This window comes from Paramormyrops kingsleyae, chromosome 5, assembly GCF_048594095.1.
Source record: "Paramormyrops kingsleyae isolate MSU_618 chromosome 5, PKINGS_0.4, whole genome shotgun sequence".
Classification (NCBI taxonomy): Eukaryota; Metazoa; Chordata; class Actinopteri; order Osteoglossiformes; family Mormyridae; genus Paramormyrops; species Paramormyrops kingsleyae.
Window position 1 is genome coordinate 23,114,284 of NC_132801.1, and position 16,454 is coordinate 23,130,737.

At 43.9% G+C, this 16,454-nt stretch overlaps 1 protein-coding gene across 1 annotated transcript in view; it reads left to right on the forward strand.

The window, feature by feature from the left end:
* Positions 1–16,454, forward strand: part of itga3b (integrin, alpha 3b) — a 34,664-nt gene that overhangs the window by 15,943 nt on the left and 2,267 nt on the right. The window contains exons 6-22 of the mRNA XM_023820802.2: positions 730–934; positions 1,945–2,138; positions 5,324–5,412; positions 5,697–5,833; positions 6,859–6,948; positions 7,378–7,445; positions 7,533–7,669; positions 8,306–8,452; positions 8,750–8,847; positions 8,958–9,126; positions 10,513–10,602; positions 10,689–10,765; positions 11,306–11,383; positions 11,482–11,584; positions 13,208–13,384; positions 15,562–15,678; positions 16,318–16,431. Of these exons, the coding sequence (XP_023676570.2) occupies positions 730–934; positions 1,945–2,138; positions 5,324–5,412; positions 5,697–5,833; positions 6,859–6,948; positions 7,378–7,445; positions 7,533–7,669; positions 8,306–8,452; positions 8,750–8,847; positions 8,958–9,126; positions 10,513–10,602; positions 10,689–10,765; positions 11,306–11,383; positions 11,482–11,584; positions 13,208–13,384; positions 15,562–15,678; positions 16,318–16,431 (2,090 nt within the window). The remainder of the gene's footprint in view (positions 1–729; positions 935–1,944; positions 2,139–5,323; positions 5,413–5,696; positions 5,834–6,858; positions 6,949–7,377; positions 7,446–7,532; positions 7,670–8,305; positions 8,453–8,749; positions 8,848–8,957; positions 9,127–10,512; positions 10,603–10,688; positions 10,766–11,305; positions 11,384–11,481; positions 11,585–13,207; positions 13,385–15,561; positions 15,679–16,317; positions 16,432–16,454) is intronic.

A 16,454-nucleotide genomic window follows, 5' to 3' on the forward strand; every position in this document is an offset into this window, starting at 1 on the left:
GTACGGTCACAGTGTAATTGTGCTTTTTTTAATCCACTTATAGAGTTTTAACACAATCACACACTGTATTGCTATGTAGTGGAATGCTTTTCCACCTGTCCTCTCAGTTGTGCTGAAAGAAATACCATACAAAGGAAAGCAAAATACACTATATCAACAAAAGTATTGGACCCACCTCTTAATCATTGAATTAAGGTGTTTCATTTAGACCCATTGCCACAGGTGTATAAAATCAAGCACCTAGCCATGTAGTCAGGGTCATTCTGAAGAGCTCAGTGAATTCAAGCATGGTACTGTTATAGGATGCCACCTTTGCAATAAGTCAGTTTGTGAAATTTCTTCCCTGATAGATATTCCATAGTTAACTGTAAATGGTATTATATAAAAGTCACCAATACTCTGCTAACTCAATCGCAGAGTTTCAAGCTTACTCTGACATTAACCCCAACATAAAAACTGTGTACATCACTGCTTCATGGAATGGGCTTCCATGGTTGAGTAGCTGCATGCAAACTTCACATAACCAAGAGCAATGCTCAGTGTCAGATGGAGTGGGATAAAGCACGCCACCACTGGACTCTGGAGCAGTGGAAACGTGTTTTGTGGAGCGAAAGTGTTGTGTGTGTTGTAGTCACATTGTGTTGTGTTGTATTTTTCTTGTTTAGTCAGTGTATGTGGATTTGCATGTGTCATACAGTCACACCAAGTGACATCTATTGCCTGTCACAGGTTATTCTGTGCTGGAGGGGCAGAAGGTGCTCAGCAAGGATAGCTACACAGTGGTGACGGGGGCTCCCCGCTACGAACACAAGGGCTCTGTCTTACTGGTATTGAATGGTAATAATAAGCTCACTGTTAAGCATGTCCTGAATGGAGAGCAGGTGGGCTCCTACTTCGGAAACAGTATCGCCATCGCCGATCTCAATAACGACGAGTAAGTATGTGTCTCTCCTTTATGCACTGGGCCTTGTGCTGTGATATTCCTGAGGGCATCACAAAATCAAAAGAACAACAACATAAAAATTGATCCTGAATGATTTGTGCTGCTGGGGTTGTCCTGCTTCCTGTTTCCTGTGTTGGAGACTCTTCAGGTGTTCATAGTTTGAACTGTGGTGAAGCATATTTTTCTCACCATCAGCTAGATAGCTAAACGAATGCAGAAAACCAATGAAAAGTACATGTCTTATACTGTTCATCTCCAGAGCTCAGCAGGATGACCCAGATTAAACCCAACAAAGTGACCAGCCTGGCTGGATTTATGATGATTTTCTTACCAAATACATCAGTAGGCATTAGGCTTATCAGTTGTCATGGTAATGCAAGAAATCACCCAGACCTAGTGCTGTGCCCCTGCTCTACCTCAAGCCGCTTGAAAAACAAAGCATGCCATTACGTAATAATCTTTTTTCTCTGTTTATTTAAACTAGGGAGTGTCTTTATTTTTTAAAAATAAGTTGTTCTCACCAAATGCACTGTAACAAATCCATTTGCGTTTCAAACCTGGTAGAGACCAAGAGAAATGAGTTGTCTGTTATACTCATAACTAACTAAAAATACTTACAGTACAAAGCTTACAGTTATCTGCCTTGATTCTGGACTGGATGAAAGATGCTTTGCTGCTAATTGCTATCTGTAGCCTTCTGTTAAATGTCACTCCGGGATTTAAGAACAGGTGCACACAGGTGACACACAAACAGACCAGAAATGCATAACAAGCAAAACACGAGTGTCTTTCAGTCACAAACACCTGTGTTTGCTTACGTAAGAATTTGCTTACAGCGGGTTTAAGCATTAATCACTTCAATACTCAAAAATGTGACACAAAATAAAAAATGTATCATGAATGTAATCAATCGTAAAGTACCATCACTGCCACAAATGAACTAAAATAGAAACTCAATGAAACACCGGTGTACCTCTGTCTTTGTGTGTTCTGCAACACAGTTGGAACGATTTGATCGTGGGGGCCCCGTTTTACTTTGACCGCAAGAAGGAGGAGGGCGGGGCGGTCTATGTCTACATGAACGAGAACGGCTCCTTCCAGGAGACGGCTAGCATTGTGCTGTGTGGACCTGCGGGTTCAGGATTCGGCATGGCCGTCGCCGCCATTGGGGACATCAACCAGGACGGCTTCCCAGGTAATGGCACGGCCGACGTCAGAAAAGAACGTAAACAAACCCAGAAACACTGACTTGAGAGATACCAAAGGCTGATTAAATCTGTCAGGATGGTGATAATTGAACAGGCACAAATGCATATGTCTTTGTGTACCCACACTCTGCACTTACAGCTATCATGTGTCTCTACCCATCATGCATACTGCTTTTTCCGTATAAGGTCCTCGTCTTTTGTGTAGTTTTACAATTTTGTTGATCTCATCTGGTTTTATATTGGGAAAGAACATAGCAATAAGAAAGTGACTGATGACATCATTACTTTCTCCCCTCGTTACTACATACTAATCTGTATTAATATCTACATTCTTGATTGTAAAGTTGTATTAATGGACAGGTAGATGGCTCATAATGAGCGGCATCTGGCACCTTTCCCTCCTGCAGCCCTTGTTGTTTCACTGCTAATGAAACTCCCACAAGTCAGGCTGTGGGCTAATTCCATCACTCCCCTGCCTTTTACTGTATCACCAGCACTACTCTTCTGCCACCCAGTGGCACCATGCAGAACCATGCAGTGTATGGACCATGTTTACATTTAATGAGTAGTTTCAAAAGCCTAAGCTTTGTTCAGCTGGTTTCTCAGCTGCGGTATCACATATGGCTTCTCTTTAGAAATCTGCAGCAGCTGAAATTGCATTTGATGGTTCCTTTCAATTCATTTCAATCCACCAACACAAAAATTCAATTGGTCAATTCACTTTACACAAGTGCACAATGAAGGGAAAGGTTTTTACATGTGGTCACGGTGCTGCGTATTACAGCGTGTGACAGTGCAACCTTTTACTGTGCAGAAGTGTACGGGGAGCAGGAGGGGAAAGCATAAGGTGTGACATGATTCAGAAAGAGGGACTTAGAGAGGTATAATGTAAAAGAACAAAAGAGTAAGACAACAGTGCGAGTCAGTGATTGGCTGGGATGGACAAGCTGGAATTCAGGTGTTGAGATACACGAAGGGAAGGTAAGCTGTAGTCCTGTGTGGGTTAGGGGGGTGTTCGAGGGGGAGTGGGCTGTTTGGATATCTGGTGCTCATGCCCTGAATATTTCAGTACGACTTGCCAGACGGCAATGGAACAAGAAGTGTGGCTTTGGTAGGTACCGCCTCTGACAGGGCTGGAAGCTTGTCTCTCACACACTCAATGTAATGTCTTACATCCAAATGATGCGCTGATGGACAGCCAGGTTTCCAAAAAGATAATCAAGTTATGATTTTTAATATTACTAAAACGAGAGTCTACTATGATGGGTTGTTGTGTCTGTCATTGTAAATCCGTTGTTTTGGTGGATGGAGTTTCTTAATGAACAATCATATTTTCCAGAGGGTTTTTGCTGGTTACAGGTCATAATACTGGCAATGTTAAATTTGAAAAAATAAAATTTTATATGATAGGGGGGAAGCGCAGTGGTTAGCGCTGCTGTCTCAGAATCAGAATCGAGTTTATTGCCAAGTACGTTCACACATACAAAGAATTTGCTTTGGTGGTTGATGCCAAACTTCAAGAGATGAGGTGGTTAATATATAAATAGAGTATGTACAGGTACTAATATAAATAGTTAGTGTATGTGGAATATGATACAGCAGTGGAAATATATACATATTTAGGAGTGTGCATGCTTGTGCTAGGATGGGGAAATAGTATTTGAGTGAGTGTTCCTGGCCTTATTGATGAGGAGGCCCATGGTGGGGAAGAAACTGTCCCTATGGCGTGATGTTCTGGTCCCAATGGACTGCAACCTTCTGCCAGAGGGGAGAGTCTGAAGGAGTTTGTGACCAGGGTGAGAGGAATCAGCCATAATCCTTCCTGCTCTTTTCAAAGACCTGGACTCGTACAGGTCCTGTAAAGATGGAAGGTTGCAGTCGATCGTCTTCCCAGCAGAGTGGATGATGCGCTGTAGTCTGCTCGTGTCCTTGGCAGTGGCAGCAGGGTACCAGACGGTGATGGAGGTGGTGAGGATGGACTCAATGATGGCAGTGTAGAAGTGCACCATCATAGTCTTTGGCAGACTGAACTTCTTCAGCTGCCTCAGGAAAAACATTCTCTGTTGAGCTTTTTTGGTGAGAGAACAGATGTTCATCTCCCACTTAAGGTCCTTGCTGATCGTGGTGCCCAGGAAGCGGAAGTACTCCACAGCAGTGACTGGTGAGCCGAGCAGGAAGACGGGTAGAGGTGGGGCAGAGCTTTTCCTGAAGTCCACAGTCATCTCCACTGTCTTCAGGGCGTTGAGCTCAAGGTTATTCCCATTGCACCAGGACACCAGGTGATCAATCTCCTGTCTGTAGGCAGACTCGTCCCCATCAGAGATGAGTCCGATGAGGGTGGTGTCATCTGCAAATTTCAGGAGCTTGACAGACGGGTGGGTGGAGGTGCAGCTGTTTGTGTCGAGGGAGAATAGGAGGGGAGAAAGGACGCAGCCTTGCGGCGATCCGGTGCTGATGGTCTGGGAGATAGAAATATGCTTCCCCCATCTTCACATGTTGCTTCCTGTTGGTCAGGAAGTCTGTGATCCATCTGCAGTTGGAGTCGGGTACATGAAGGTAGGAGAGCTTGTCGTGCAGGAGGGTTGGGATGATGGTGTTGAAGGCGGAGCTAAAATCCACGAAAAGGATTCTTACGTATGTTCTGGGGAGTCGACGTGTTGGAGGATGAAGTGCAGGGCCATGTTGACAGCATTGTCTACAGATCTGTTGGCTCGCAGCAAGAAGGCCCTGGGTTCAGTCCCGGGTCCTTTCTGCTCTCCCCGCTTTCACCAGGGGCTCCGGTTTCCTCCCAAGGGCCAAAATCATGCAGGATAGGCTGATTGGTGAGTCTAAATAGGCCCTGTAGTTGTGTGAGTGTGTGCGCCCTGCGGTATGTTGGCGACTGCCCAGGGTTGGTTCCCTCCTGCTCCCATTGTTCCCGGGATAGGCTCTGGTCCCCACCATGACCCCAGTTGGGATTGAGTTCGTTTCAGAAAATAGATGGATGGATGTTATATAATAGCATGAAAATGCAGTGAGAGTACTTGTGTGAAGGTTCCCAGCTTGATCAGTGCCATTTTAGAGCATGCATGTAAAAGCCTTTGAATGTGGCGTATGGGTGTGAGCGAGGACCCAGTGATGACCCGTACCGCTCCCTTGCAAGACACTGACGCTTGTGTTCTGCTTCACTCAGACTTCGCGGTGGGCGCCCCTTTCTACGATACTGGCAGGGTCTACATCTGGATGGGAAGTAAGCAGCTCATCTCCCAGAAGCCCAGTCAGGTGCCACCACCTACAGTTCTTACAATCGACCTTCTCGGTTCATAACGCTATCTCAAAACGACTTTGAGATACTTTAGCAGACTTTATTCTTTTTATAGAAAAAAGTAATTTAACATATGCCCTGGCTGTTTAACTTTCTGATGTTCATCCATTGGTCTTTCTTAACCATTTATTCAGTACTGGGGCCTAGCGAGCCTGAAGCTAACCCAGGAAGCACAAGGCATGAAACATGGGATGATGGAGCTCATTCATGAAATTCCTGTCATTTCCTGTCAACTTTATAGGTGATCGCTGGAAGTGATCTCACCAATGGTGGTTTCCAGACCTTTGGATACTCCATCAGTGGTGGCATGGACATGGATGAGAACAGCTACCCTGATGTGTTGGTGGGCTCTCTTGACGACCGCGTCGCTTTGCTGAGGTGGGTTTTTTTTAAATTTTTTTTATTTTTTTAAAAAGTAGTTCAGACAGAAAGCCAAGAAATATGACAATAAGTTTGTTGCTATGTAAACCATTTGTGGGAATCCCTTGAGAAAAGTACTGAATGCAACAGCATCTTTCTTGTTCCCATGTTGCTGTTAAAACAACAGATTTCGGTGGATTTAAAAGGGCCCAGCCTCATGATGAAAAAGAGGGATTAAAGGAATAATTACCGTATATGCAAGATGTGGGGGGGCATGGATATTTCGAGGGGAAGGTCTCAGCAGACAGGCATCTCTACTCATATATTATAGACTGTTGAAGTGAGCTGCTTAGCATGAGAATGAGTGCTGGAGCAGTGGTTCAGCTTCTGGGGGATCCCTGCTTGGTACGTTTACACAATAACATGCGCAAAGGAGTGTGGTTCTCCTCCAGTATATCACGGCTGTGATTTGGTATTGTTTGGAAGTATGTTATCGCTTTTATATTACAGTTCATCGAGTAGTATTTACAAGTCAACAGTAATAAGCGACAACAGATAACTATTTTAACAGTTAAGGGTCTCTGCAAAAAAAAATTGTTCCCACCAGCCAACTGTTTACTGCTGCCAAGCAACACAAACATTCCAATGCAACGCAGCTCACTCTCTCCCAACTACTTTGCGGCATTTTAATTTATTAGTACGTTCCCATTAACAGTTTTTAGATGCACCTGTAAAGTGATACATCTGATGTGAAATGTCTGAGTGCAGGCACTCATAGAATGCCTCTTGTCCAATCGGATTTCTTGGTTGGAACTAACTGTTGTATAATTCTGATTATAGATCAAAATGACCATTTATTTTTAATGTTTAATAATATTTAATAATTTAACACATTGTTCCTGATGTAATAAATGTCCATATAGTGTAAAAGCATATTTCCGTTGTCATGTTGCCCATCAATAAAGGGACAGTTATACTGTCAGTCTCTGTTGCTAAAATGTCCTGGATGTATCACTGTACTGTAACCATTCTGCTCCTCTTAGGGCGCGGCCGGTCATTCACCTTGATAAAACATTCACGGTGCAACCCTCCACCATCAACACCACCATGTGCTCCCCTGGTGAGCAACCCTGGTGAGAAAGATCTAACAGTGAATCAGACCCAACATGCAGACAGCCATTAATGAACTGCTCTTAGTCCTAAACCAGAATCAGTAGAATCCGTAGTGAGTAGCCAGTGCATACCAATGCAACTCCTGGATCATTTGGATCTTTGGAGCAATTTGCCTTTAAATTTAGGGTCTTAAATAAGGTAAAGAACAAAACATAATTGCAAAAGAGCAGCACGTCAGTGTAAAGGGGCACATTTACACAGGAATGTGCTATTTTCCTGGGAATCATTTAACCTGACAATGGGAAACATTAACAAGCATTTTTTCAGTCGTCTACATTAGCAACTGACAACGCGATGCTATAGATATTCAAAATGCCAGGTACATACAGTATATTCAGCATTTTAAGGTGCTATTCTTTTGAGATTATTAATGTGATTTTTTTCCCCAGTGTGACTGCACAGGTATGTTTCTCATACACTCTCAGCACTGGCAATGAAGACTTCAAGAGAAACATCAGTGAGTGGCACTTATATGAAGATTTCCGATTTCTGCTGCATTTGCAAATGCTGTTTCAAACTCTGGGCTCCTCCCCAATCTCTGCAGCGGTGAAGTACACAGTGATGGCAGACTGGGGGCGCCGCAGCACCCGTCTCCGCTTCCTGGACAACAAACAGGACAGCTTCACTGGCTATCTCTCCATGCCATCCACCAAGTGCCAGGTCCTGAAACTCAGCCTGGTGGTAAGAATTTATTTCAATGCTGTTTCCCAAAGCCTGTGGAGCTAAACAGGCTAGTAGCCTGACCTGAAAGCTTGTGGGAGTTTTACTTACAAAAATGTTGTGAGGGCAGAACGAAGAATGATTGGTTCAGAAAGATAACCAATCAGATTGTAGAGGAGGTGGGTTCAAACAATGAGAGGAGGCGGGACCAATACATCTGATTGGTTGGTCCCACCTCCTCTGGTTGCTTGGACAGCTTGGATGGCATGATAGTTTATCACAGGGGTCCCTAACACACATACAGAGGCATTGCATATACAATTTAGACATTGATTTCTAAACCACATGTTTTTGGACTGTGAGAGGAACCCTGGAGAAATTCTACTCTGTGTTAACATGCACAGGCAGGAATCGAACCCAAAATCCAGGATGTGTGAGGCCACAGTTATAACCACTGAACCTCCATACTACTCGCAGAATGCAGCTTGGGATCAAACTTTTTCACGATTTTCCTGCTTTAAAGAAATGACTGACATTTTCAGCCCTTTCTTTGGGATGGTCTCCATTGATATTGATGATGGACAAGCTGCTGGTGATAGAGACACTAAGGAAATGACTTTCTCTAATATGAGCCGGGTCCTCTCCTCCTCTCTGCAGGACCACATTCGGGATAAGCTCGCTCCTGTTGTGTTCTTGCTCAACGTGAGCCTTCACGAACCGGTTCCCAGAGTCCGCAAGAGTCTTCAAAACCTTGACGCCTTCCCAGTGTTTAGTGACAAGCAGAGTCTCTTGGGGAAAGCCCAGGTATGTTGAACGACCCTTTCAATGGCTCTTACTTGGACCCCAACATGGAAATATGGCATTTCAGTAACTTAATGACTGACCCAGTACATCTGGAGTGTTTCTGGTTGGATTTAAATTGTATTAAAAAAAACTCTGCCTGCTATTCTTATGCTGTTTCTGTCATTATAGTTTTTCTTTGCTTAAATACCGTCAAGATTCAATCGCATACTTTCACAGATTCTCCTTGGCATGATGACTTCTACTTGCTGAAGTTTTTCATATTGTGTCTGGTTTAGCATTTTCCGTGTCCCCTTCCAGATTAATTTCCAGAAAGCTTGCGGTACAGACGACAAGTGCACAAGCAACCTGCAGCTGATGGCGGAGTTTGCTGATGAGCACCACAAGCCGTATCCCAGGTGAGTCTTCATTTTCTCTGCCAACGTAGGGAAGTATTAAAAAGTGCCTGTAGAGGTGCATGCAGTGGAACTAATGAAGTCACGCTTGACATTTTAATGCCTTGCTGCAGCCAGGGGGGAGTACAGGTGATGCAGTACAACACAACCGTGAAGAAGGTGATCCTAATGGTGAATGTGACCAATAAGCCAGCCCCTGGGAAACTGGCTGAAGACGCCCACCAGGCCATGTTAAACATTACTGTCCCATCATCTCTGCGCTATTCTGCAATCCGCCTCACGGTAGGTGTAGTAGGCTAAAGCTGGTTACAGACCGAACGCGGCATGCGCTGTGCTCGCCGCGAGGCTTCTGCGCAAAGAGTAGGCGTGGTTTTCAAAACTCTCTCCAGTCATTTTGGCTCGCGGTCAGTAGCGACGATGTATATTTCGCATTCAAAAAGAATTCTATGCTTGTGTGATATAGCTCTGGGAACTCAGACACGGACAATATAAGTTTTTCCTCCATTTCGTTTTCTGTGCCAGGTTCGGTGCCTTGTTTCTATTGATCGCGAGACAATGAGTCACAGCGCGTAGTGGTCAAAGTTCTACAAAGTTCATATTTGACCACAGTGCTCGCGCAAGCTCCGTGAGCGGCGCACGGCATGGAATGCAACGTAGTGTACGCCGCATTTGGCTTTAGCCTATTAAGGACCATATAAGCCTGATTAAGGTAGGGTTGGAACAAAAACATTCTATCAGGTGGGTCACCTGGAGTGGGATTGAGAACTACTGATGTGGTTATAACCAGCAAAGAGTGAAAGTTTATGTGCAGAGGCTGAGAAGGTTGAGGTTTAGTATTAGTGACCCAGTGACCTAATGAATAAGGCATCAGCCTCCAGAGCTGGGGGTTTTAGGTTCGAATACCATCTGACCCAGAAATGATCTTGCTCCCCGAGGTTGTTACAATTTAATCTGTCTGTGGCTGACAGAGTGTGTGCATCATTATGGCCCTTAACCCTCGATTGGTCCAGGCACGGTCAAACCCTGTTCTTTCTTTTGGACACCAATTTGGATAAAAGCCTTTGCTAAATAAATAAATACCCTATGATGCTGTGTATGCTGGTTGTGCCATTGAAGAGGACATGAGAGAGTGTGAATAAGTCATTATGTGGTCCAACAGGCTACAGGATTTAACCATGTTGTTGTCTTCGTCCTCCCTGTGAGCGCCCATGTTTAATATATCTATGGGATAGCTATCGACGGACCACTGCGCACAGTGTGGCTATTAAAGAATCTCTAGTGAGACTGGAGAAGTATTTCAAATTTAATTTTAAAAAGTGATTTGACAATTTCATACCACATAGCTCCTGTGTTAAAAATAATGTGTTTTTGCTAGAAATACCTGAAGTTTCTGTACTAATCTCAGATTTCTGGCCTGTCAAATCACGGACACAACAGCTCGTAGCCTTCCCTCAAGGTCCTGTGCTTTATTGAGCTGTGAAGGTCACCATCATTAATGTCTCTTTCTATGAATATATTGAGCATAAAAATGTTTAATATGGTAAAATGTCTTATATATTGAAATATTGAAATGTAAGGCTTATGTATTCCTTTTCATCTATTGCTATTATGATGTGATTAAGTGTTCTGTGTTGAGATGTGCTGTTAATTTTAGTGTATATGTTGTAGTCCCAGGATATACCTCCCTCAGACATCGAGTGCAAGTTTGAAGAGACGCTGCTGTGTGATTTGGGGAACCCTTTCGTTGGTGGCAAGATGGTAATCTTTATCTAAGTGAATTAGCTCACTGTAGTCCTCTAAGGCTTCATTTAGGATTGTTGATCTTTCTGCTGCTAACCCTACAGGTTTCCTTCCTGATCATCTTTGAGACGCTAATCACTCTGTACACACGGGAGGTGGTGTCTCAGCTACAGCTGTCCACGTGAGTCACGCTGATGTGCTGTATTCACTTCCGCATTTGTCTGATACTGCAGCAGTGCGTAAAAAATGAAAATCAATAGAAAATGTGAAAGTTCTAGTGCTATGCTTGTGCTCCAGTACTTTATAAGGTTTGACTTACAACATTATAACTCCAGGAAGTTAAATTATAGTAATAAATGCAAAAATGTTAATAAGTGCAAATGGGACCATTGTAAAAGTTTTCGTTGGGCACAGTGGCCAGTGAAAAGCCAGGAACCCCGGGTTTTATACACATGGTTTGTTTGCTGAAATTAGCATAATAATAAAATATATTATCTTTAGTTGTAATTGTGTAATAAATATCAATATGGTCCTGAATGCTGCATTTGGTAAAATAATCCATGTTCAGTTCTTTAAAGATGCTATATGAAATATTCTTAGTTATTTTACCAGAGTACTGAGTTATTCCTAGCTTGTCTATGCCATGTTTATCCCTGTGATCTGGATGGTTGCTATGTGAAGGCACGCCTGGCCTGAACGTGCCCCTGAATGCTGTTTGCAGGATCAGTGAGCAGAGCGATCTCTCCCCGGTGCCCGTGATCCTGAAGGTGGAGTTCACGATACAGACCACCTTTCTCGTGTAGGTCTGATCTTTCGAACGCTTCTTTTTAACAGTCAGCCTGGCTTTGGGTTTGCAAAGGGACTGTCCCTTTTACGCCTTTCTTCCCCCCCGCCCAGAACCCCTCCACAGGTCCAGACGTACTTCAGCGGGACGGTGATGGGCGAGTCGGCCATGAAATCCACAAGCGATGTAGGAAGTCTTGTGGAGTACAGTTTCTCGGTGAGAGATGCCAAGATTGTTAAAAAAAATGAGCAATAATAATCCCAGGGCACATATGACAGGACTTCATGGTAGCTAAATCACAGGAGGGTCTTCATGCTTGGAGTTGTTGCAGGTGTTTGAAAGCTTCCAGAACTAAAATGTTCACCTTTTGTGGACTTTTTATATTCATTTATTTAATGTACACTATATGGGCAAAAGCATTGGGACACCTGGCCATCACACCTACAAGAACTTTCATGATGTCCCATTCTAAACCCATAGGCATCAGTATGGAGCTAAACCCATAGGCTTCAGCTATAACAGCTGCCTCTCTTCTGGGAAAGCTGTGCGGAAGATTTTGGAGCATGTCTGGGAATTTTTACCCATTCATCCAGAAGAGCACTTGTGAGATCAGACATTGAAGTTTGACGTGAAGGCCTAGCTCACAATTTTCATTCTGGTTCATCTCATAGGTGTTTGATGGGTATGAGGTCCGGGCTTTGTGTGGACCAGGCAAGTTCTTCCACACTGGACCCAACCATTTCTTTTTGGCCCTTGCTGAATGCTGAAGCAAAAAAGGGCCTTCCCCAAACTGTTCCAGCAAACTTGGAAGCATGAATTGTCCAAAATGTCTTGGTATGCTGAAGCATTAAGAGTTCCCTTCACTGTAACTAAGGGGCCAAGCCCATCCTGTGGAAAATACCCCCATATCATTATCCCTCCTCCACCAAACTTTATAGTTGGCACATTCAGACTGCCAGACAGAGAAGCATGATTCCTCACACATTTCCACTGTTCCAGAGTGCTTTACACCACTCCATTCAATGCTTGGCATTACACTTGGTTATGTGAGGCTTGCATGCTCGGCCATGGAAGCCTCTTCCATGAAGCTCCCAGTGCACAGTTTTTGTGCTGGGGTTAATGCCAGAGGAAGTTTGGAACTCTGTTACTTTACATGGTCTGTCACTTCACGGCTGAGTTTCTGTTGTTCCTAAATGCTTCCACTTTGCAATAATACCATTTACAGTTGACCATGGAATATCTATCAGGGCAGAAATTTCACAAGTTGACTTATTGCAAAAGTGACAAGCTATGACAGTATCATGCTTGAATTTACTGAACTCTTCAGAGTGACCCATTCTTTCACAAATGTTTGTAACCCTGACCGCATGGCTAGGTGCTTGACTTTATACACCTGTGGCAATGGATCTGAATGAATCACCTGAATTTGATGATTAAGACGTGTATCCCAATACTTTTTTTCATATAGTTTATAATGGTAAAAATAGTGCTGTCTACACCCAGTTTATTAACCAGTGTGGTGCCTGCCGCTGACTCTGATCTGGCCAGGAGGAAATCAGAGTAGCAGCAGTGGAGAGTGGCTTTGGTGCCACCAAGAATTGCATCTTCTGGTTGTGTATCACACATAGGGGAAGGTGAAGGCCAAAGCATCTCTGAATCAGCCAAAAATCATGTATTTAAAATCTTTCATGGAAACATATTATCTATGCACAATTAATAATTAAAAAAAGAGATTGAACCAGTTCATAATTCTATGTCAATCAAGTCATGTTGCTGGAAATGGGGATGGAACTCGCAGCCTTTTTCTTGCGACGTCATGGACTTGCCCTGTGTTCTCAGGTGACGATGCAGGGCGAAGCTCTGGGCTCGATGGGCACCATCGGGGTGGAGATCGCTTGGCCGTACGAGGTGGCTAATGGCAAGTGGCTGCTGTACATCTCAGAGATCCTCACTACAGGGACTTCAGAGTCACACTGCGTGCCCCCTGGAAACATTGTCAACACGCTGAACCTCATAGTAAGTGCAGAGGGCATCCATAGCCATTTGGGGAAGAAACGTGGCAGTTGCCATTTCTGCTATATTGAAAAATATCAGTTACCTTCATGCAAGTGACAGGCTTGTCAGAGGCCTGCAGAGGCTTCCTCTGATCTCTGACTTTGTACAGAGTCCATCCACACAAAGCAAACATGCTGTGTCAACATGCTGGGCAGAGCTTCTGTGTGTGCAAAGCTCCCCCTGCCGGTGCAGTTTGCAAGATCCAGGCCCTGAGGATGTAATGCATACTATCTGAAGCAATGGTGTGACGTCTGTAAACTGTACGTCACGTCGCATTGGAGGGCAGTGTGTGCCTCCGCCCCTGATTGGATGGTCGCTAGTTTAAGCCCCGCCCTCGGCAGCCCTTCACCCCCAGCACCAAGAGTCAAGATTTATTTGTCACATGTGTAATTATACAGGTACAACTTGCAGTGAAATGCGTAAACTCCGTAGACTGAGAAGCAAAATGACAGTTAAACAAAAAACAAATAAATTACATTAAATGGTTAAAAGTGTGGAGAGATAAAAGATGGGTAATAAAAGTCAAATAAGACTATATAGACTGTATATACAGAAGTAATATTTTAGGGGTGGCAAGATGGATAATAAGAGTTAAAAGTTGCAGTACTGTATATATACTAGAGATGCACCGATCCGATATTCGGATCAGTATCGGCGCCGGTCCAGACCGGGTATCGGCCATGCGTGACTGAACCACGTCCTATACTTGCTTATTTTGTTTTTGGCAATCTCTAAAAAGATAGCTCCTATTTCGTGTAAAATCTATTTGTACAATCAATCACACGATAGCTCTTTCCCATTTTACATGTGTTTTATTGTGGCATTCAAATCGAACGCTATCGCTGCCCCTCAGTCTTTTTTGCTACTCAGTGGGTGTGAGTACAGTGACTTCCGCCTGCTGTGACGTCATGCGCATACCCTTCGCAGTACGAGGAGCGTAAGATAAGACGTGACGATCTGGGAGTATTTTATGCTTTTAACAGAAACCAATAGCACAGCAATTTGCAAAGTTTTGAGAGGTGGGAATAGCGTTTAATGGACAATCCCACTTAACAAAGCGCACACAACTGCGAGACAAAAAAAGCAATGGATGATTTGGGAGTCGCTAACCTGGACTGTCTTGCGAACTCGCTGCAGCTTGTGATACAAGAGGGGCTGCCATCGCAACAAAGTGTAACTGAGCTGACGCCAATAGGAGAAAAATTGTGTTAAAATTTTAAGAATTCGCCACTTGTGTATATTTGCTTTGAAGATATTCATATTGAACTGCAAATGCTTCAAAAATGCTTAAAACAAGACGTACAAACAAGGTGGAACAGTACGTTATGTATGTTTGTATTAGCCTAATTAAATATTTTTTGTCATACATTTTTTCCCATCTGTATTTACTATATAAAAAAAAATAATATGTAAAAAATAACAAAGTAAAAAGAGCTCTTGTATCGGAATTTGTATCGGTATCGACAGTTGTGTATCGGAATCGGATCGGAACTGAGAAAATGTGGATCTGCCCATCCCTAATATATACAGACTTGATGTTTAGGGCATTAATTCCAATACAGTGGTACCTTGGAACATGAACTTAATTTGTTCCAAAAGGCTGGTCAAGTTGTGATTTGATCGAGTAAAATTTCCCCATAAGAAATAATGTAATTGTAAAAGTAAATGAATTTAATCCATCCCAGACCCCCAAATGATGGCCTATTTAAACTTATCTACCTAACTAACTAAAGATAGTTTCCGTTATAAGTTACTCTCACTACTTTCCTTTTACCATGCTGCCATCACTGCTCACTTTCTTAGGGACCATGAATACTGTATCTTTAAATGTACTGTAGATAAACCACAAAAAAATTCACACCAAACACAGGAACACAGCTTTCGCACGTCTAACTCAAGAGGTGCCGCAGGGCTGAGAATGATTCATAGGCATCACCATCCCAGTAGGTCTGTATGTTTTAGCCCATCAGAGAGTATCTGAACAAGTTTTAGCAGATCGGTTTTGTTTTGTCATGTTCCGAGTTTTCGGTCAAGTTGTGATTAGTTTTTTCTTGACCGACCCATTCGAGGTCCAAATTCATTTAACAATAAACTCAGTTTTTCCACATTGTTTTCACCAATTTTCTTTTCCCCTATAGGTATCTGAAAGAAATCCAAGACGGCAGAAGCGAGAGGCATCAACCACAGCACCCATGAAGATTGAACCGCAAGCGGCCATCTCTCAGCAAGCGCATCGCCAGGAGACCATTTGGCTGGTAAGTGATGGGGTGGGCGGGAGCCATGCTACTCGTCTCGCTCCATTTGGCCGTTAAAGACACGTCAGCAGCAAGATTCAGCATTAACGATGATGAAAGTCTGAAGCCAGTGGCTGAAAGCATCACACACGTCATAACAGAATCTATTTCACTGGGTCACTTGTGGTCAAGTGCCTTAACCTAATGTCATACATTTGGGTTTTCTGGCCTAAAACATCACACCAAACTGTAATGGTTAACTTTGCAGATCTCATGACTGTAGTTCTCCTTATTCTAACTTGATTTTGTAAGATCACCAGCAGCATGTTGCACCGGCTAAATGGAAGTTCAGTCGTAGCCTACGTTGGATGTAAATGGTCCTTACGTTTGAGTTTGTCTCTGTCTCCCTGTCTCGGTCTCCCTCTCTCCTTCTCCCGGTCTCCCTGTCTCTCTCTCCCTGTCTCCATGCCTCTCTCTCCCTGTCTCCATGCCTCTCTCTCCCTGTCTCTCTTTCCCTGTCTCCCTGTCTCTCTCTCCCTCTCTCCGTCTCCCTGTCTCTCTGTCTCTCTCTCTCCGTCTCCCTGTCTCTCTCTCCCTCTCTCCGTCTCCCTGTCTCTCTCTCCCTGTCTCTCCCATCTCTTTCCCTGTCTCTCTGTGCAGGATTGCATGCATGGCACAGCACGCTGTATGACCTTCAGCTGCCCCCTCCATAACATGAGCACTTCGGCCAAAGTCATTGTGCGGGCGCGGGTGTGGAACAGCACCATGCTGGAGGTAGGAGGAGTCACGCGGCTCGT